Source organism: Erpetoichthys calabaricus, chromosome 17 (assembly GCF_900747795.2).
Source record: "Erpetoichthys calabaricus chromosome 17, fErpCal1.3, whole genome shotgun sequence".
In the NCBI taxonomy this organism is placed as follows: domain Eukaryota; kingdom Metazoa; phylum Chordata; class Cladistia; order Polypteriformes; family Polypteridae; genus Erpetoichthys; species Erpetoichthys calabaricus.
In genome coordinates, this window is record NC_041410.2 from 5,763,367 (window position 1) to 5,785,936 (window position 22,570).

Here is a 22,570-nt window from a genome sequence, read left to right on the forward strand (position 1 = left end):
TGCAGACGGCACTTCCGCCACACTGGGGTATGTTGGTGGAAGATTGCCGGAACACACCTGGAACAATAAAAGGAGCCGCCTCCCTTCATTCAGGGCTGGAGTCGGGTGGAAGAGGACGAGGTCTGGGAGAGGAAAGAGGGGGCCTGAAGAGATGAAAGGCAGTGTGTGTTGGCCTGGACTATTGGGGTGATTGGTTTGCGTGTAAATACTTGTGCAATAAACGTGTGTTGGACTTTAAACAATGTCCATCTGTTTGTGTCCGGGCTGTTTCCCACAACTGCTAATGACAAATTCAACCATGCATGTTGTAAGATGGCCGCTGTATAGCGCCCAGCCCGACACAGACTGGACACGGGAGGCACTTGTAAAATAAACAAATACTTTTTATTTTCTTCGTCTGTGGGTGCACGTCTTCCCCGTGACCCACAGGCAATACACAGTCCCAAATAAAGCACACCAAGCACTCTTCTTCTCTCACTGGCACCACCAATCCTCCCAGACACTCCTCTTGTCCTCCTCCACCCGACTCTGGCCCCATGATTGTAACAAGGCGGCCCCTTTTATTTCCATCCGGATGTGCTCCAGGTGCTTGATGACATCCTTCCAGCAGCACTTCCTGGTGTGGTGGAAGTGCTGCCCTTGTCCCTGGAAGGTCCTTCCTCCACCTTCCCAGGTGTGGCGGAAGTGTCGATCTCCCAGGCTCCCCGACGCTCAGGGCGCCCCCTAGCGGTGGGCACGGGCCCCAATGGGATTGAGCCTCATTGCTCCGTCCCCGTGGTCCCCTCATCATCCAGGGAGGTTGCCCAATTGCGGCCTGGGGGACAGTATAAACCACCTCCCGGTCCTTCCAGGCGTCCTGGCTGGGTCCGGCCCCCAATGTATTTGTCCAATGAGTCACATCTACCTTGCACTCTTTGTAAGAACAGAGCATGAAAATTTCTGTTTATAATCGAACACCTCCTCGTATTTAAGCTTATGAAACTATACCTGTCAGTTACATGTGGTAAGTGAAAGACGCTTCTAGTCCTGTGCTTAATCACGGATACACCGCAGCCACTTTCCAGTGTGCCAGCATGTTTTCAGATTGCATACGTAGAGAAAAAAACTTGAACTTTTAATATTTTTCTCATTGCTTTTACAAAAATAAAATATAATGAACACTCTATATTTTCTTTTTAGTAAATGCCATGTAACTTATATATAAATAAAAAAAAATCAAAAAACAACAATGTTTAAACTTATGGTTTTGAAATGTAGACATAAACTACGACCATGGCACTAGTTAAATGGTGCGACTCAAACCACCTACAACTGAACACCAGCAAAACCAAGGAGCTGGTGGTGGATTTTAGGAGGACCAGGCCCCTCATGGACCCCGTAATCATCAGAGGTGACTGTGTGCAGATGGTGCAGACCTATAAATACCTGGGAGTGCAGCTGGATGATAAACTGGACTGGACTGCCAATACTGATGCTCTGTGCAAGAGAGGACAGAGCCGGTTATACTTCCTTAGAAGGCTGGCGTCCTTCGATATCTGCAATAAGATGCTGCAGATGTTCTATCAGACGGTTGTGGCGAGCGCCCTCTTCTACGTGGTGGTGTGCTGGGGAGGCAGCATAAAGAAGAGGGACGCCTCACGCCTGGACAAACTGGTGAGGAAGGCAGGCTATATTGTAGGGACGGAGCTGGACAGTTTGACATCTGTGGCAGAGCGACGGGCGCTGAGCAGACTCCTGTCAATCATGGAGAATCCACTGCATCCACTAAATAGGATCATCTCCAGACAGAGGAGCAGCTTCAGCGACAGACTGCTGTCACCGTCCTGCTCCACTGACAGACTGAGGAGATCGTTCCTCCCCCACACTATGCGACTCTTCAATTCCACCGGGGGGGTAAACGTTAACATTATACAAAGTTATTGTCTGTCTGTATACCTACATTGTTATCACTCTGTAATATTGTTCTTTATCAGTATGCTGCTGCTGGAGTATGTGAATTTTTCTATCTATCTATCTATCTATCTATCTATCTATCTATCTATCTATCTATCTATCTATCTATCTATCTATCTATCTATCTATCTATCTATCTATCTATCTAATATAGTGTCTTTCTTATCTATCTATCTATCTATCTATCTATCTATCTATCTATCTATCTATCTATCTATCTATCTATCTATCTATCTATCTATCTATCTATCTAGTTATTCATTCAAACAGCTACATTCTTTTTAGTAAAGAAATAAGAAGCAGAATTAAATAAGGTCCCATCACAGAGTCAAAGTGGCTGTTGGATGTCAGATTGGACATAAGACCCCACAGCCTTCTAGGTCTGAGATTGCTTACTCGTGTTTAATTCCTCTTGGTTTGTTTTCGTCACACTAAGGTACTGCTATACAGAAATTTGAAGGTTTCAGTAGTTCAAGGCTGGTAAACACATGAATTAAAGCCTGACCCAAGACACAACTACTATAAGGTAGCCTGGCAGAAAAGACTTACGGGTTGGTAGTTGAAAGGATGAACATTGAGCTAAAGGGTGGCATAGGCTTTGGTCCATCACCTTTCTTTTCCTCCTCCACTTCCACCTCCTCTTTTTTCTCCTCTTCTTTCTTTGGCAGTGGCTCAGTGTTGGCATTTTTGTTCACTACAAGACAAAAGAAACATGTTTTACACTGTAAGAATGAATCTTAAAAATCTCTTCATCAACAGTTGTCCAAACTTTAAACATTAAAATAAATATTTGCACCTTTACATTTAGTATAATAGTCCATCTTGGTGGTGATCTCATCAGACCTGCCTCTACTGTAAAGAATCTTGGTGTCATTTTTGATTCCTCCCTCTCTTATTCCGCCCACATAAATCACATTAAGAAACTTTCTTACTTTCACCTCCGTACCATATCCCGTGTTCGCTCCTTCCTCTCCTTCTCTAATGCTGAGAAACTTGTCCCTGCTTTTATCACATCCTGCATTGATTATTGTAATTCCCTACTGGCAGGTGCCCCTCCTAATCTTATATCACAGCTCCAGCTTATCCAAAACTCAGCTGCAAGAGTCCTAACTCGAACCAGCAGCAGCGAGCACATCACACCCATCCTGCTCCGTCTCCACTGGATCCCTGTGTCTTACAGAATCGAATATAAAATCCTACTAATAACCTACAAAGCCTTAAATAACCTCGCGTCAAACTACATCAGTGACCTTCTCCATCACTATGTGCCTGTCCGCCCACTAAGGTCCTCTGATTCTGGTAATCTTGTTGTGCCCCTCACTAATCTACACTCCATGGGTGACAGCAGGGCCTTCAGCTGTATAGCGCCCAGACTCTGGAATGACCTACCGAAATTAATCAGGTCAGCTGACTCCATGAATTCTTTTAAAAAACAACTCAAAACTCATCTGTTCAGTTTGGCTTTTAGCTCTACTTGACTTTATTACCCTTCTCTCAGTTTACCTCTCTGTCAAGATGCTCATGTAACCTGTGTGTATGTGTGTGTGCGAGACCATCAATTATGTTGTTTGTTAGGCTTTTTTTCTCTGAATTCACTGTCGTAATCTTCTTTATTTATTTATCTGGTTTGTACAATGCTATATACTGTATACCCTGCTGTTCTTTCTTATATTCTGTAAGTGCCTTGAGCATGGGAAAGGCGCTATATAAATAAAATGTATTATTAGTATCTACTTTATTAGATAAGCCTATCTTGTACTGGGAAAGACCTCCTTTTTGCCTCCAATAATTCTTTGATACACAGACTCAAGAAAACGCTTGAAATGTTCTCCAGGGATTTGGGTCCATGCCGACTTCATAGTCCCATGTAGTTCCTGTAGATTTTTTTATCCATCTTCCTGTTCTTACTCATCTGAGAATTTTGGATCTCATGACTGTGCAGGCCATTGGGAGTAAACTGAAATCACTGTTGAGTTTGATGAACCAGCTTTCAATGATACATATTTTGTGGCATAACGCATCATTGTGCCTGATGTACACATTTAAAAAAGTGTAAAATGTAACCATAAAGAGATGCACATGGTCAGTAACAATGGATTAAAAAATTATGACGTTCAAAAGAAGCTCAATTGGTATTTAGAGGTCTATTGTGTGCCAAGAAAACAGTCCCCACCCTACTATAATTATATTAAAGCCAATGGCTTGTACTGTTGACACGAGACAGGATGAATCCATTGATTTTTGCTGTTTAGGCCAAATTATGGTCTCACTATCCGCATGTCCCAGTGGAGATCAAGGTTCACCAGACAACTTCAATCATCCACTTTTGGTTATCACCTGTGCGTTTTAACCTCTCACGATCCTCAAATGTTGTAACAAATCTGCTAAAATGTCCGACTGTGCATTGAGAGATGGATTTCGGCAGACCACTGTTGTAAAGAGCTGTTCTGTGAGTATCTGTCCTTTCTGTTAGCTTGTTGGAGTTTACCCGATCTCCTCTAACTTCTTTTTTCACACAGTGTTTTAACCCATGGAACTCTTCTTTCCTCACTAGATGTTTTTAGTTGATTGCACCATTCTCTGTAAATTCAAGAGACTGTAGTGTGTACAGATTCTAGGGGGTATTCATTTTAGAGGTACTGGGACCATCACATCTGACACCAACAATTATACTACAGTCAGAGTTGTGCCACATTTTGCATCTTGCCCATTGTAGCATATGGTTTAAAAAGGGTACCTCTTGATGCTGTCTGCATGCTACACAGACACATGATTAGGTGATTGGAGAAACGTCCTCTTTGTGTAAGTGGCCAGGTGTATGTTAAAACAGCCATGGAGTGTAGAGTGTTACCCGTAAATATCCAGCATCTAGAGTTCAGCTGTCAATATTGTAACAAATTCAGCAAAACCAATCCGAGAAAAGTTCTTGCTGTAGAAGATCCACTTTTCTCCTACTCAGATGCATGTATGTATTAAGCCAGATAAAATGACAAATTCTGCGTAGGGTTGAACCTTGAACATATTTTGTCTTAAAACAAAGGAGTCATCAAACTCTTTTGAAGGAAGAACTTTTTGCATAAGTAAGAAATTCTTAGGGGGTCTTGTAACTGTCACGTGCCTTAACACATGCTATGAAACTTAGATGGGAGGATTGGGTACACATTTTTGGTGTTTCTCACAAGAACACATGTACTCCAATAGGTTCATGCAGGCCTCTAGCTTTATATCTCCCTATTAACATGCCTCATGGTAGCCAATATATCAGATGCAAACAATATGAAGATAATTTAAAAGTTTCGATGTAAATACAGTTGGCCTCAACAGAGGCAGCCTTAGGGGTGTGCATGGCCTAAGGCTGACCAACCCCACATGGGGCCAGTTATGTCAAATGCTGTTACCGGTATGTGTGGACTGTATAAACTTGCACGTGAATTTAATAAAAATAATGTTAACATACACAGAATTTTCTCATTACAGTATTCAGCTAAATTTTTAGCAAGATAACACACGGACATTATCAAAATATAACTGGAGAATATAACTTGACAAATCCGCTTGAACAGGACATGCGGACCTCAAAAGCGGTTCCCGCTAGGCACGGAGCCTGGAGCGGTCACTCCACTTGCCACCCCCAAACTCCGCTCTTGGGCCCCAACATAAACTAACTTCAGTTTCCTTGGTAAGCATTGTTCAAAGTGTGAAAAACTATATAATGAAACTGAACACCAAAGATCTGATTGCAAATATCCAAAACAGGCTGTACAGTACAGATATTGTAGAAGTCCTCGCCACTGAAATGGCACCCTCTAATGTACCCGTCTTACTTACCTTGCAAAGTGGCATTTTCTTTAGGAAATGCAGGAGGGATGTCAACAGCAGTGTGATCAGGCTTTTTGCTGTAGTTCTTGGCAGGGTTGCTGGGGTTAGAGGTAGGATTGGTCAAGATTAAGCTGTTCTCCGGTGTTTTTGGATTTCCGGGGTTCCCACTAGAGTGGTTAGGAGTTTTGCGATTCAAGGCGTTGAGAGAATTAGGCAGTCCTACAGGGTTATTTGCAGAAGGGGTACTGGTGTGATTAGCTTGATTTGCAGGGCTTTGTGGGACAGTGTTATTTGGATGGGGGTTGCTATGATTACGAATATTAGGAGGTTGCGTTGCCAGTTTGTTGTTCTTCATGTTATCTATGTCCTCAGTCTGTTGGCTATCCTGACGAGTCAAGACCTGCTGTATAGGCCTTGTGGTAGAGAGAGTTGGCCCCGATGAAGGTCCATTACCTTGACCCTCTCTGAGACAAAAAAAAAAATAGTAAGAAACAACTTTCAAATTAATACAAGTCAAAAATGTACATTTCACTTAAGTTTATATTAACAATGAAGAATACGTTGACTTAATATCTATATAGTAAGAATAAGGTGAATCTCTATTGCTTGTGCTATGAAAAAGGAATCATTTTTGTAAATGTTTGCCACACAACATGATTATTTTCCTCCATAAACAGACATAAAATTAACAACATTTTCAGAATACCTAGACAGACATTTTGCAATCAAGTGTAATGTTTTGGTTTCTTTTTTCGTGCTATCTATAATTTTTTCATTAAAAACACATTGAAACAAAGTAAAAAACTGGTTCTGCTAGCCAAATGTCAAGAGTCCATAATGAATGAATCCATATTTTATTGATATGCCTTATTTAAATTTTTACTGCTTAATCCAGTCAATTTCCACTCTTAAAAACTGGAAAATTACAATCACGTGCAAACCTGATTAATGTAATCCCAATTTTAAATGAGCTCTAGGAATACTAGAACTAGTTTGGTTTCCATACTCACTTCCTTCGCCGATGTCTGCGCTCTTTATCTCCATCTCTCTTACTGTCAGACTCATAGGTTGACTGGGCTGCATGACGATGTCGCCTCTTCCTCTCCACAGCATCAGACTGTTCACAGTCTGCACTGTCTTGACGACTACTGCTTCTGTTCCCCATTCCAACTTCACCCATTCCTCTATGTCTTCCACCCCTCCTTTCTCCTACTCCTGTGCCTCTGCCCCCCTCCGCCTGTCCCCTCTTCCTCCTCCCCAGGTCGCCGATGAGTCCTGGGTCTCCTTTGTTCATTCATCCCCTCTCCACGGGGTGATGCGCTATGGCTGTCCTTGTTACGAAGTGGTTGCCTATGTTGATGCCGACGATGAGGTTCTCTGTTCCTTTCCCCAGTTCCCCCCACTTCTCTCATGCCCAAATCATGGCACTCGGAGTTCTGACCATGATGCATGTCTAAGGGATCATTCCGAAGTTGGTTAGAGTCAGATTCCTTACTGCCACTGTGCTGGACTCTTCTTGTCTCAGTGGAGTCTGCACGTTCAAAAGAACGTTCTGGTCCACGATTTCCAATTCCTCCTCCCTGTGGCCTCTCATGGTAGCGTGTCTGTTTCCTCAGAAATTCCTCAGCACGTTGCTGACTGAGACGCTGGTCTCCTGTTGGATCATTTGGCCGAGTTTTATTGGTATTGTTATTTCTATTTTCTTGCGGGTCAACCACTAGGGGACGGTCCAAATGTGTTTTCATATCAGGCCGTATATGCCGTGAGTAAGTCATCTTTGGAAAAATACAATACATTTGGTAAAAATGTCAAGATAGATAACAACCAATGAACATTAAAATGCATTGATAACGTGCAACACTTTTTTCTAGCAAAAAGTTAACTACAAGATAAGGATCAGTACAAGAGTATTTCAATTGCCCTTTATCAAAATAGTAGACAACAAGAAAATAATAAAACCCGGCAATTCGAGAGTTTTAGGTGTATCAAACAAATTAAAATCGGGGATAGTGAAAAAATGGTTAGTGTGGCAGCCTCACAAATTCCAGGACTAGGAGTGGAATCCTCCAGTTTGAACATTTAGAACCATAGTATTCCTATCAGCACCACTGGCATACTCTTTTATGATTGTAATGGCGTTTATCCACCACAAGCCTTTGCACGATTTCACTAAGGTTTGGTTAGTACAACTGCTTAGCAAAGATACACCTGCATGCTTCTCCACAAATGTTGTAAACGCATCCTTGAATGACTTGGGAGTCGGGACTAAAGGTGTATGATTTAGAATTATGGTTATGTCCAAATGTAGAAGAAGCTACTATCAACAATTAATGATGTAGGCAACAATGAAAAAAGAAAAACAGCTGGCATGCTGAAAGTAACTGAAGGATTTTCACTCAGCACAACCTTCTAACGTCGTTGTCATCTGGTAACCTAAGACACAAGGGGCAAGATTTGTACTACTTGGTTGGCTGCACAAACTTGAACTGGAAGAGCAGATTGGGGGCATGCAGAAAAAAAATGAGTAATAATTTAAGTCCACAATCCAAGATAGTAATAAAAAAGAGGAAGGTCAAAAGCAAATAGAAGGAAATACAAATTGTGTTGAATCATCCCACAAAAACAAACAAAAAGCAGAATCCAAAAAAAGAGACAAAGGTTCAATACGATAAACTCAAAAACTAAGCACTCAAGTGGGCTCAAATTCCAGGAGTAGATCCATGCAAATAAAGAAAAAAAACAGGCAGACTCCACACTGGAAATATTCCAACAAGAAATTTGCCGGGAATGCAGGAGCTGTATATTGGCAATGCTACTTGCCATTGTACCAATCCATTTTTATAAATGATTATTTTTTTCAGAAAAATAAATATGCAATATTGTCCGCCATAACCATTTGGGTAGCACCAGTGATCATTTCTTGAATGTTTTGTTGTTTATTGGCTCTTGCGTCCTTGAGTATGTTTAAAGGACTCACTGTCAGTTTGGAGTTGAAAACATTTAGATGATAATGAACTTGATGTATATTCATTCTGGTGATGTTCTGGTATATTAGTATTTATTTTTCTCCTTTCAAAGTGATGAGAAATAATAATGAGAAACCACTGTCTTTGTCAGACTGTTCAGATAAGCATATTTCTGTGTTCAGAATACAGCCATGTATCACAGTGATACTTGGCTGGGATGAAATTTAATATGGTGAACCATAAAGCTTATTTGATGTGTGTACATATTACAAAGATTAAAAAGTAATCATACCCTCAAAGATTAAACTACTAAATACATAAAAATGCAAAAAAATTACAGAAGTCGATTTTACCTTCCAGCGGTCTTCAGGGTCAAGTTCACTGTACAGAGCTTCTCGACTGGCCATGAGGTTTTGTCGGCGGATCTCACTTGTTCGCTGCTCCCACACGGACCTCGGCCCTTTGTGGTTTTTCTGCTGTTCTTTCCTGTGGAGATGATGTCATGAAAATAAAGCTGCCTTTCTCTAAAGGTAAATTAGTACCAGGCAGTTCTCCTTTATATTCTAGTATGAAATATTAAACTACTAAAATTACTAAAATATACTAAAACCAGGGGGACACCTTGACCTTCAGCTAACTAAATCACCTAAATACAAACATTGATGTTATAATTAGATAATTTGTTTTTAATAGTTTGCTCCTGTGAAAGAAAGTTTACTCAATCAAAAATAAAAATCATAACTTTCTTGATATTAAAAACCACGACTTTCTTTATATTTTAGTTTATAATTTAAAAACAGAATAAGAATCTGAAAATCTAACACATTAAAGTTTGATAAATTCTGAACAGAATGATACCAAACATATACATATATAGGTTTTAAAATAAATCCAGATTTAAAGTGTGACAAAAAATGTGACATAAAAACTTCACATAAAATCATTGCACTTTTAGGCTTAGGATTTTATGTATAGAGTAGATATAACTGAAGTAACTTTCGGCATTTTCCTTAAGTATCAGTGAAAATGCTGGAATGCATAAAATTATGCTATTAACTTGAAGAGAAGACTAGGGAACTGTCAAGGCAGTCGTTCAGTCCTTCCAGAACTGGAAATCAGAAAGAGACTCAGAGCCCACAGTCATTTGCTCTCCGATTACAAACATGTAAAGAACTGTTACTTGTACATTAATGACATCAAATGTAAAGTGTCACATACTTGCTCTGTCATTTGCACAGAGGATGTGGAAAAATATTAGGATTCTTATTGTTCTTTAAACTATATTTTATACTTTTTCAGTGTTTATTTTTTAAATTATTTTATTCTGTATACAATTCATTTCACTGCCAGTTTTTTTTTCACATTTGCTTCTATGGAACCTTTTCCTTCTCAGAATGTCTTATCGCAATTTCGTCTATCTGTATACTTGTATATGGTTGAGATGACAATAAAGTTCGCTTTGACTTGACTTTTGACTTATCAGAATTGGCTGATGTTAATTGTGGTGATCCACAGGGGTCAGTGTTGGGCCACTGCTATTTTTAATATATATAAATAATTCGGGTAGGAATATAAGTAACAAGCTTGATGCCCAGATAATGTGGAATCCGTTAAATCATTACAGAAGGACTTGGACTACATACAGGCTTGAATGTCAGTAAATGTAAAGTATTACACATAGGTTTGAATACATCAGCGGTTCTCAAACTGTGGGGCGAAGTAACAAAAAAGGGGGCACGAATGTTGCCATATGTGGCGTAATTTCGCTATTCGTAGGAAAATTTTAAACTTGTAGCAGTGTATCGGCAGCAAAAAATACAGGAATAAATTTTATTAGGGTTTCAAAAAAATGTTAGGGGGGCGCGATTAAAACTGTTATGAAAACTCGGGTCGCAAATACTTAAAGATTGAGAAATGCTAGAATACACAATGGGAGGTCTGAAAATCAAAAATACATTTTATGAGAAGGGTTTAGGAGTTGTAGTGGACTTGACAGAATGTCAGGTTATGTAGCACCCTTAGGTGTGAAGTATAAATCAAAGGAGGTTCTGCTCAAGCTTTATAACACACTGGTGAGGCCTCATCTGGAGTCCTGGGCACAGTTTTGGTCTACAAAAAGGACATAACAGCACTAGAGAAAGTCCAGAGAAGAGCGACTAGGCTGATTCCCTCAATTATGAGGAAAGTTTAAAAGAACTGAGAATTTTCAGTTTAAGCAAAAGAAGAGTAAGAGGAGACATGATTACAGTGTTTAAAGTTATGAAGGAAATTAGTACAGTGGATCAAGACGGTGACTTTAAAATGAGTTCATCAAGAACATGGGGACACAGTTGGAAACTTGTGAAGGGGAAATTTCACACAAACATTTGGAAGTTTTTCTTTACCCAGAGAATCACAGAAACTTGGAATAAGTGACCAAGTAGTGTTGTAGACGGTACGACTTCAGAGACTTTGAAAGATAGACTTAATGTTGTTTAGAAGAATTAAGTGGATAGGACTGGTAAGCTGTGTTGGACTGAATGGCCTGTTCTGGTCTAGATTGTTCTAATGTGGTAACATACTAATGTTCTAAAATTCCAAGGCACTTGAACACTGTCAACAACTGATTGTACTTTTCCTGTAGCTTATTACACCTGTCACTACATTTTGCACACAACACAAGAAATCTAAACAACTAAAGCGAGTGTTTAAATAACACACAGAGAGAAAAAAGACTTGTCCTCTGCAACATGGGCTTTGTGACTGCAATTTTACGTTACAAGTTTCATGGTCAGGTTTCACATACGATAAATTTCAGAGTTATTTCTGAAAACATTCCAGTAAAGTAATAAAACAAAATATGAATCCAGACTTACATCTTTCTTTCCTTATCGAGAATGGAGTAAAGCGAACATTTTTGAAAATTAGCATTATTTTTGCTAGGCACGTAAGTAAACAAAATCTGTTTTGCTGCTGTGAATATTCATGAATGACTATAATAAACTTGGGGCCTGGATTTGAATCCCAGTAAAGACGATTCTTGGACTGTTGTATGATATTGACTCCTTGTCTTTGGCACTGTCCAGATTTGCACAGTGAACACTTTTCCAGATACAGAATAACTGTTGCCATTTTTGTACAGTATCAGAACTAACATGTTAGTTGACTCCCAGTTAGTGGATAATGGGGACTGAACCTGTAATTTCTAATGTTTCATATGTCACCATTCCACAGTAAACACAACCTTTCAGGAACTTTCAAGAACAAGTAGTAATGTTATCTTATGTATACAATATAATTTCTAACAAATGAAATGATTCATTCACAGAAACTTGGTGAAAGTTGTGGGGCTGAATGGGCATTCTTACAGTTCTTGGTATAATTCCTTACTAGCCGACATTACTTACTAGCATACGGCGGTGTAAGAATAGGAATGGAAAACGGTGAGAAAGGAATTCAGAAATCAAGTAGAAATAAATACTTCTTGAAAGACGCAGTGTGCATGTAGAATTTCCGGCCAAGTAGGATTACATGTGAAAGTGATAAGTAAATCAGGCTTTCCGAATTTACGTACTATGGCCATGGCATCCTGATAGTTTTGTTGCATGTATCTTGGACTTCCTGGAAATGTGGACGGTAATAGATCATTTTGCATACACCTACGTTGTTATTTTTCAGTGTTTGCTTGCAGTTTGTCTGATAGTTCCACGCGCAGATCTTGTTGATGTAATCTGAGATAGTTGAGACACGCGCCCTCTGTTTTAACATACGCATCTACGACGTACTGTTGGAAAAGTTTGCCGCTGGAGTGCAAAATACTAAATGTATTCCTCATTGCTAATATGTACACGTAAAATTGGCATTGAGTAAGCCTTATTCTCTTGGTGGTGCTTTTATTGGGAACATGTTGTAAATCTTTATGCCAGCCAATGTGTCCGTAAGGGAATATAAGTGGGTAAACCATAGGATCGCAATTCATATTGAGCGTGGGAAATCTGTTTACAGGAGTTGCCTATGGGATAGATGCAAATGTCCCTTTCGGCAGGCGTTTCGCCATCTTCTCCAATGAAAATCGCTGCATGTCGGGGCATTTTATCGTCGTAAATCCTGCCCAGGGTTTTCCTTGAAAACCATCTGTACAGATGCTGTTGGATTGGACTGAGCGATTTCATGCATGTGTTTGTATGATTTAGCGAAGGGGTTGATGGTTCTGAGCATGGAATCTAGCTGGAATGATTTGGTGATAAATTTGCCCGTGTATTTTAAAACAGTATGGTCCGTGGCCAGGAGGTTGAGTTATCTATGCACCCATGGAAGCAAATGCTAGAGAAGAGTTGTATTCTCAAATGTGTTCACGATCATTTTTAGCTTCTGATTGCTGTGTAAGAAAACTGTTTGTAAAGGACACAGGTGGCTCCCGCAAAGGTGCTAAAGCTACTTTACCGTTGTGGCAGCACCTCGAGTACTTGTTGGATGTATTACGCTCAGCAGGCCAGTATAGTGCATGACATGGAAGGCAACGAATAGGAATCGAGAAATGCCGTGTTGGCTACGTGTGGGCGGGACCGGTTTTGAAGTGGAAGCAGGACGAACCAGAAGAGAAATATATATAAGAGATTCTTTGGCTTACATTCACTTTCACCATCATATATCCATATATAACTAGTATATTAGGGTTAGGGTATACCGTATGTTCAAGACTTACGCTGCAATTGAAAGATTAGCTGCAGATAGTGGGCTGACTTCTGCTACTTCTTTTGCTTTCTGAAGTGCAATTTTTTGACTGGCAGCTTCTTCCTCTTCTTGTTCATCCTAAAGAGAACAGCAATAGTTTTAATTTAACAAATAGCTGATGTTGTATGACAGCGCTATACACTTTAGAAAGTCTGTGACCCCAAAGCCACTTCTTTTAGTTAAACATATACTTACTCAAACATAACACAATTGTTTATATTACGATGAAAGAAGCCTGCCAAATAATTATTCACAACAACAGCACCTATGGACCCTTAAAGAAAATAAAGGATTACCATCTAAAAAGCACTAGAAAATGAGGTAATTTTTTTTCAGTGCTCTTATTTATAAACTTATTTATATGTCTGCAAGTACCTGCTTTCTGTGTACTACATTGAGATGATCAATTACCAGTAAGTGTCCTTGGACTGTATGTCAAACACTACAAAATATTTGAAAAAGCATAATACTGTACTGTATATCCTTACTGGGACCTCGGAGCAACACCATCCATCCATCCATTTTCCAACCCACTAAATCCGAACACAGGGTCACGGGGGTCTGCTGGAGCCAATCCCAGCCAACACAGGGCACAAGGCAGGAACCAATCCTGGGCAGGGTGCCAACCCACCACAGGACACACACAAACACACCCACACACCAAGCACACACTAGGGCCAATTTAGAATCGCCAATCCACCTAACCTGCATGTCTTTGGACTGTGGGAGGAAACCCACGCAGACACGGGGAGAACATGCAAACTCCACGCAGGGGGGACCCGGGAAGCGAACCTGGGTCTCCTTACTGCGAAGGCCGCAGCGCTACCCCACTGCGCCACCGTGCTGCCCAACACCAAATGTCATGATTAATAATTTCGGCTCTAAAGGGTCAGAGTAGGGGCATAGAAAAGCTAAGTAAGAAGAGTTTTAATCATTGATATGTCTGGCAGACAGGGACATCACAAAGTGCTGTGAGCTCAAGTGGGAAGTGAGCAAATTATATCACAGCGCATTTGTTTTTTAATTTATCAGTATTGTATATTTTCTCTCCTGTGCTTTACTTATGATGGCAGTTTATTACATTTGCTTCACTGTACCTTTGTCAGTTCTTGTGCATTGGCAAGATTGTCAACAGCGATGGCCAAGAACACATTGAGGAGGGTGTCTGTAGAGTAATTAAGGCAAAAGACAGAAAAAATAATAACATGCCATCTCATTTGCACATACCATAAAATTAATCGGATTTTTCTTAGGGCATTGATGTTTTGAATTGTATATTACTGAATTCAGCAGGGTGACCGTTCACATAACACACAGAGTGTGCTGATATTGATTGATAAGCCATTGAAGGTCGCCTTTCTACAGACACTGTTTACATGTAGGCAGGTTAAGTAACCTGTTGGTAGTCATATACGGAACAATTCATTGAACTATTAGCCTTATATATTACGGTCCAATGCCTTTACCTCTAAGGAGCCACCATGTCTAAAAGTGTCAGGAACAGTCTAAACCCTTAAGCCCTGGATGTCTTTGAGAAATAAAGAGCAAATGAAAGATTTCCTTGTTAAATATTATGGCAGTCTGGCTAAGGAAAGGAGACCTGCATTAAAAATCCACTAATAGGAAAATGTTAATACCTTATTCTTTTAAGGGCCCTGAGTGGTCTGGAGCCCAAATAACCTCACAAATTGATAGTAATACCCGTACCTAATAAAGGGGTCATTTTTCAAGAACAAATGTGTATGTGATAAGATGTCTTAAGTTACACTGAGACCAAACCTGGCTTAGAGTGCGATCTACATGACCTAAATTACATAGTACATATACTATATATTGTGGAGACCAGCCTCAACATAGACAGGCAGACACTGATGGTTTAAACACCACAACATGTTAATTATCCATATTTACAATATTTACAATACCACACACAACTCGGTGCCCCTGCACCTCACACCCTCAGTCCGGGCCTCTTCACTGACCAGCCTTCCTTCACTGCCTCCACTCCTCTCCTCTCCTCCAAGCTTCGTCCCCTTCCACCCGACTCCAGCTGACGATTGGAGGGAGGCTGCCCCTTTTAAATCCACCCGGACGTGCTCCAGGTGCCCCCTGATGAGCTTCCTGCGACACTTCCTGGTATTCCTTCCGCCAGCACCTCCAGGTGTGGTGGAAGTGCTGACGTTCAGGGCTTCTCAGGCGTAATGGCACCCCCTGGTGGTGACCACGGGCCCCTATAGGGTTGAGCTTCCATGCTCCGTTCCTGTGGCCCCCATACAAACCAGGGGCGGCCTGCCCTCTCGTGGTCCAGAGAGAGACGTAGTCGTCTTCCAGGCGTCCCGGCTGGGCACCGCCCCCAGCCGCCTGCCACAATATACAGTATATCATCTCAGGGACACAGTTTGAAGTCCCGCGAGACTACTTGCACGTCATGCCCTACTTACAAACAATTTCTCAGAGACTCTTTAACGTCCCGGGAGACAAGGAAGTGAGACAAAAGGACAGCTGCTGTACAGAATTTTAAATGATCGCCACGCAGCGTGACATGCAGAACACGCAGCTCAGTAGCAGCAGCTGCAAGCCAGCAGCTGATCTGACCACATCTCCTTAGCTTGCGTTCACAACCCCCCCCCCCCCCCCTTCACAACGCGAGCGGCAGAGGCGCAATGAGGCTGGCATGTAGCACGCCCCAGGGGGTGGGCGAGCGAAGCGAGAGAAGGGGCAAAGCCCCCTAGTATATATATATATATATATATATATTCCCCAGTGGATATCAAAAATGTCCACACCATTATTGGAATGTGTGCTTCTGGTAAGGTAAAGGTGAAAATCAAGACACTTCACGTGAGACCTTATATTTAAGGGAAAAACAAAAGGATATTGTTCAGGAGAAATAATATAAAATAAAAAGATTTCAATACATTGACTGCATTAACCCTTTAATTGGTTTGTATCAGTATGAAGATTGAGTCAATCACATTCCAAACCATAATCAAAGGACATTGGTCACCAAATTTGCCTTCACCTCTTCAAATGAAGTGATTCTGCTTTTTTTCTGATTTTTCCCCCAACGTCTTCTCAGTTGAATAGTGCAGAAATAACCACAGTTCACAAGGATCTAAGAAATGATCCATGGGGTTTTATTGTTTATAGGGACAGGTCAGGAGAGAAAACACCATCATGAAATCACCAGGACATTGCAAAGATCTGAATATCGATCGCACTATAAGCGTAAAGGAGCTAAGGAGTTTGCAGCAGTTGATCTCCCTCACCCTCATATGAATTTTGGGCATTCTCCACAGGTCTGACCATTGGGGTGGAGTGGCAAGATGGATGGATACAATTCCTTATAAAAAAGACAATTCCAGACAATCTAATTATTTTAAGGTGACACACTTATTCTCCCAAACCCATGTGCAAACAAGTCTTATAACCAATTGAAACCAAGGAAAAGCTTTTGGCGTTAATTCCAAAAGACAAATATTATCATGCAGGGAACACAGTACCGGCTGTCAAGCATGGTGGTTGCAGCATTATGGTATTGTACTAATGGGCTGTGATCAGAATGGAGAGGAAAATGACAAGCTACAAAAACGAATATATTTTGGCACAAAAAGTGCTGCTCTCTGCCAAGAAAATCTAAATTAAAAAAACAATTAGCTTTTCAATGCAACAACGATCCAAAGTATGCAGCCAACTCAACTAAGGTAACACAAAATGTTATGAAATGAGCCAGTCCAAGCCTAGACCTCAATCTTATAGAAAATCTCTGGTCTCAAGTAAAATATGTAGATTCAGCACAGTATGAACTTTTCTGCAAAATAAAGTGGTTTAAAAGTGTAAAATTCAACGAGTGCTAAGTTAATTGAGAAACACCCAAATGGCATAATTAGACAAAAGGTGCTGCCAACAAAGTATTAGTTAAAGCAGCGGTTCTCAAACTGTGTTGCCATATGTGGCGTAATTTCGCTATTCGTAGGGAAATTTTATATCGGCAGCAAAAAATATAGGAATAAATTTTATTAGGGTTTCAAAAAAACGTTAGGAGGGCGAAATTAAAACTGTTATGAAAACTCGGGCTGCAAACACTTAAAGGTTGAGAAACGCTGAGTTAAAGAATGAGTACAATGGCATTTTATAAAAATCATTTTTCCTAAGAATAGGTTACCTGTTTTTCACTTACAGTAAATCTTAAAATCCCATTAAAGGAGCAAACTGGTCTGACCTGACTTCTCTTGATTTTGGAATTATATTAACTAAATCAACTTATATGAACTAATATTGCTGTTTAGCTTCATACATGTGAGCGATTTGGTGGCACCGTCTGAGCAGGGCACGCCACACTTTCCTTAGCCACAGATTCCAGTATCCTTGGGATAAACTGACCTGATATTTTAAAATGCCCAACTGTTTCAAAGTAAGATGCAGAGTAACCTGGGGGTAACAGTATAGAAATCTAATTCTAAATGGTCTTCTACCAAAATAAACTGGCAGGAGTTGAACATTTTTATAAATGTGTCAGTGTCATTGTATTATCACCCTGAAGGTGCCTGATAATGGTGAAAATGTGGCTATCCGTGAAGCACCTGAGTAAGAATCAGGACAATTTATCATTACTGTTGTAAAAGCTAGCCCGGCCACAGACAGACACGACAACGCAGTGTCTACAACACCCACGTATATTTACATATATTTACAATTCACAGTCCTTGGGTCCTTTGGCTGCCTCCACTCCTGCCCCGCAAGCTCCATCCTTCTTCCACCCGACTCCGGCTCCCTGATTGGAGTGAGGCGGCCCCTTTTATCCTGTCCCGGATGTGCTCCAGGTGCCTCATGACGGACTTCCGGCAGCACTCCCCAGTGTGGCGGAAGTGCTGCCCTTGTACCCGGAAGCACTCCGGGCATAAACCTTCCCTGGTCTGTCAGCACTTCCTGGTGTCCCAGAAGTGCTGTCCCTTAGGGATCAAGGACCGGCCGGGTACCCAGGGAAAAGAAGTGCCGCTCTTCCGGTCCCTCCTTCCTCCAGGCATCCCGGCGGGGCAGGGTTCCTGGCTGTCTATCACACTGTACAATTACTGGGGCCACTGGGATATGTCACTCGAAATCAAAACTTTTGGCACGGTCTGTTTTTGAAATATTAAACATTCTGGTGTGTCTGAGGCACCTCACGGCAATGTTAGAAACTCAGGCTAGTGACTGTGCCCTTTGTTTATATGGTTTTAATCGTTCATTTACTCCACATAGTTCATGAACATAGGTGGGGATGGGGGCATAAATCTACGGGTCAAAAAACAGTCCACAATTACAACTTCTGCTTCATAACTTCAGTCCAGTAAAGTGTCGCCCCCAATAAGATCATTAATCCTACAACATTTTGCAGAAGATCATCTTTCGGAAAAACAAAGAAAATAGCTCAGTATGTCAATGTGCATCTCAAGTAATTCCCTGTAGACTCAAGCCAAACACTCATGAACTGATAAATTATCCATCCATTTATCTCAACTTCATTTATCAGAGCTGGGAGAATTATACAATTCATTGGCAAACCCTGGAATAACTTCACTCCATTCCAGGTACTTTTAGCCACAATCTGGAATCGCCAAGTAACTTATCATCCACGTCTTTGGGATGTGCAGTGAAAAAAAAAAATAGTATGCCAAGAGGAAATCTTTCAGGACATGAAATGTATGTGGAATCTTCAAACACCACACTGTGTAATTCATTGTACCATTGGCATTGTTAACCCTTTCTCCTTAAAGGCGTGATTAATGCAATGTCATAACACAATTAAGAAAGAGGAAATCATTACTCAGAGTCCTGTATAGGTAACTGATTCAAAATGGATTTCCTATGAGCAAATTACAAGAATTTCTAGTGGGACAGATATTACACTGGTCAACCTGAAACCACTTTATGCAACAACCTCAAAGGATACAGTTCCCAAAGAGTGTAAGGACAATGAAGTAGATGGAGAACACCATGCCTTTATTGACGCCACCCTGAGACTCAATGCCGTCATACATCACTGCATTCCAGTCCTCTCCTGTTAGGATCTGTCAAGAGAAAGACACAGTCAAAATTCAGTTGAAATTAACTATTAGCTTTTAAAGCACTAGTCCTGATTTTATTATAGAAGAATTAAGTTGGTAGGAACAGAGAGCTTCATTGGGCTGAATAGCCTGTTCTCGTCTAGATTGTTCGAATGTTGATTAATTTTTATCTCCTTACACAGTCCTAATTCAAGTGATTGCACACGGGTATAATTTATGTATTTATTTTTCATCAATTGATATTTTTTTACCCTCTTTCTTTCAACACACTAGTTAAGAAAAACTCAAGGGTTCTTTGGATTTATTATTAAGAAACGAGAAAGGTAATTTTAAAAATATATGCAGTACATAGCTAATTATGACTCAGCCATAATCTTAGCCACACACACAACTGCATGATTAAATTCCTTTCCCTGCAATCTGATATTCATTTTTATGTTTAGCATATTTATATTCTGAAAGACTAAGTTATTAGACACCTGTAACTAACAGTTAATCACTCTCCCTTCACCCCCTACACTTCCTGAAATTTTAAAGACACAGACTTTAATAAATGTGTCGAAATGTCCCATAAGAACATTGCCCAGTTTGGATGAAATCACACCTCATGATTTTTACGGCTTGTATTTTGCCTGATCTCATGTGTGTAACTAGCTCATTTTATTGGTGCTCAATAATTTTTGATCTTGTAATTCTGTACATTGAAAATAGTAAATAAATTTCATCTTGTGTTTTTGGAACCATTTCTAGATGACTCCTGCCTTATGACATAGTGCTTTATTATATAGTAATTGTTATTGGGAAAGCAAATACAGTAATCCCTCGCTATATCGCGCTTCGCCTTTCGCAGCTTCACTCCATCACGGATTTTATATGTACGCATATTTAAATATATATCGCGGATTTTTTGCTGGTTCGCGGATTTCTGCGGACAATGGGTCTTTTAATTTTCTGGTACATGCTTCCTCAGTTGGTTTGCCCAGTTGATTTCATACAAGGGACGCTATTGGCAGATGGCTGAGAAGCTACCCGGCTTACTTTTCTGTCTCTCTTGCGCTGACTTTCTCTGATCCTGACGTAGGGGGATTGAGCAGGGGGGCTGTTCGCACACCTAGACGATACGGACGATAAGGACGCTCGTCTAAAAATGCTGAAAGATTATCTTCACGTTGCTATCTTTTTTGCAGCTGCTTCCTGAAACGACATGCTGCATGGTGCTTCGCATACTTAAAAGCTCGAAGGGCACGTATTGATTTTTGATTGAAAAACAAACTCTGTCTCTCTCTCTCTTTGTCTGCTCCTGACGGAGGGGGTGTGAGCTGCCGCCTTCAACAGCTTTGTGCCGCGGTGCTTCGCATACTTAAAAGCAAACAGCCCTATTGATTTGTTTGCTTTCCTCTGTCTTTCTGACAGACTCTGCTCCTGACGCGCACTCCTTTGAAGAGGAAAATATGTTTGCATTCTTTTAATTGTGAGACGGAACTGTCATCTCTGTCTTGTCATGGAGCACAGTTTTAAACTTTTGAAAAAGAGACAAATGTTTATTTGCAGTGTTTGAATAACGTTCCTGTCTCTCTACAACCTCCTGTGTTTCTGCGCAAATCTGTGACCCAAGCATGACAATATAAAAATAACATATAAACATATGGTTTCTACTTTGCGGATTTTCTTATTTCGCGGGGTGGCTCTGGAACGCAACCCCCGCGATGGAGGAGGGATTAGTGTAGCTCTGAGTCACTGTATTACATTACTGCAGTGGTTCTCAAACTGTGGGGCGGGCCCCCCGAGGGGGGTGCGAAGATGTGAAAAAAAGAAAACAAGAATCAAAAATATGAAAAATATGTCTACTGAAACCAAAACAAATTAACTTGAACTACATTCTGATACTAGAAAAATAAATATAGAGTTAGATAAATGTCGATAAAAGTTAAGTAGGTATAATAAAATATGCATCTATGATATACTGTATCATTAATTTAAAAAGAACTAATTGGTATTAGTGGGCTCCTTTCAAAAAAACATAAGGGGGGCGCAATTAAAACTGTTATGAAAACCCGGGTCACAAATACTTAAAGGTTGAGAAACGCTGCATTACTGAATGCCTAGTTTTGCTAAAAAATTGATTTTCATTTTTTCTTCCACAACTATTGTTGCCTACCCGTTCACAGAAAGACCATTTGTAAGTGCCACAGTCTGGCTCTGACCTTGTCTCTTTTTTTGTTACACCCCTTTTTACTTTGCTCATGTCCATTATTTCTCGTCAATAGAGATTGGACTGACAAACAGGGCGGTTCCTCCAATTGGGTTGTGGTCCTCAGACGTTGCAGCTAATAAAGTGCAGTCACCTGAGGAAACTGACAGGTCCCATTGAGGCCTCGGCTCTTCTCGGAGTATTTGCTTCTGCCTCCCCTCCTGCCTGTGGAGGTTTTATTGTGCTTTTTTTGAACTTTATTTCAAGACAGATTTCTCTGTCTTCAGCTCAAGTACTTTTTAATTGCAAAGGTTTAGATGGTTCCCCTGGCTTTATATTTAAGTCTTTGTCATTTCTGAATCTTGACACAAGTAAGGTAATTGTATTGTTGATTTTTTTTTTTTTTATATCTTTACAAAGTTTGGATATAGATTTGTTATTTAAAAAACAAGTCAGTGGGTGGGTGATGTCCTATACTATTTGAAATTGGAAAAAATGAAATTCTCACTTACAGAATCTGTTGCAAACTTTATAAAAATATGGCAAGACCTAATGAATAAAATTTTAGAATAAGCATATATATCAGGGAAAAGGATATTCTCAGTTCTTTGTTATTTTTAAAGATTTGCTCTTGTTGTTGGCTCTCCTTTCTTTCTCTTGGGTGGGGATTGAATTCTTGTTTGTTAACTTTGACTCGATTATATGCAATGTTATTCTCTTCAAATAAAATAAATTTAAAAAAAATGCTTTAATTTTTTTCAACTTTTATTTCCTGTTTAGCTCCTTTCCTAATTTCTCTTACTTTAAAATAAATTAATGTAATTGTTTTTGTTCTGAGAAAATATTTGTTTAATTTTGTTTTCTTTTGTTTCACAGGTATT

At 40.3% G+C, this 22,570-nt stretch overlaps 1 protein-coding gene across 1 annotated transcript in view; it reads right to left on the reverse strand.

Moving 5' to 3' along the window:
• Nucleotides 1-22,570, reverse strand: part of LOC114667235 (voltage-dependent P/Q-type calcium channel subunit alpha-1A-like) — a 476,759-nt gene that overhangs the window by 165,142 nt on the left and 289,047 nt on the right. Inside the window, exons 16-23 of the mRNA XM_051920739.1 lie at nucleotides 19,384-19,501; nucleotides 14,549-14,616; nucleotides 13,423-13,529; nucleotides 9,092-9,224; nucleotides 6,970-7,547; nucleotides 6,783-6,926; nucleotides 5,782-6,236; nucleotides 2,503-2,647 (exon numbers count right to left, since the gene is read on the reverse strand). Coding sequence (XP_051776699.1) covers nucleotides 2,503-2,647; nucleotides 5,782-6,236; nucleotides 6,783-6,926; nucleotides 6,970-7,547; nucleotides 9,092-9,224; nucleotides 13,423-13,529; nucleotides 14,549-14,616; nucleotides 19,384-19,501 — 1,748 coding nt within the window. The remainder of the gene's footprint in view (nucleotides 1-2,502; nucleotides 2,648-5,781; nucleotides 6,237-6,782; nucleotides 6,927-6,969; nucleotides 7,548-9,091; nucleotides 9,225-13,422; nucleotides 13,530-14,548; nucleotides 14,617-19,383; nucleotides 19,502-22,570) is intronic.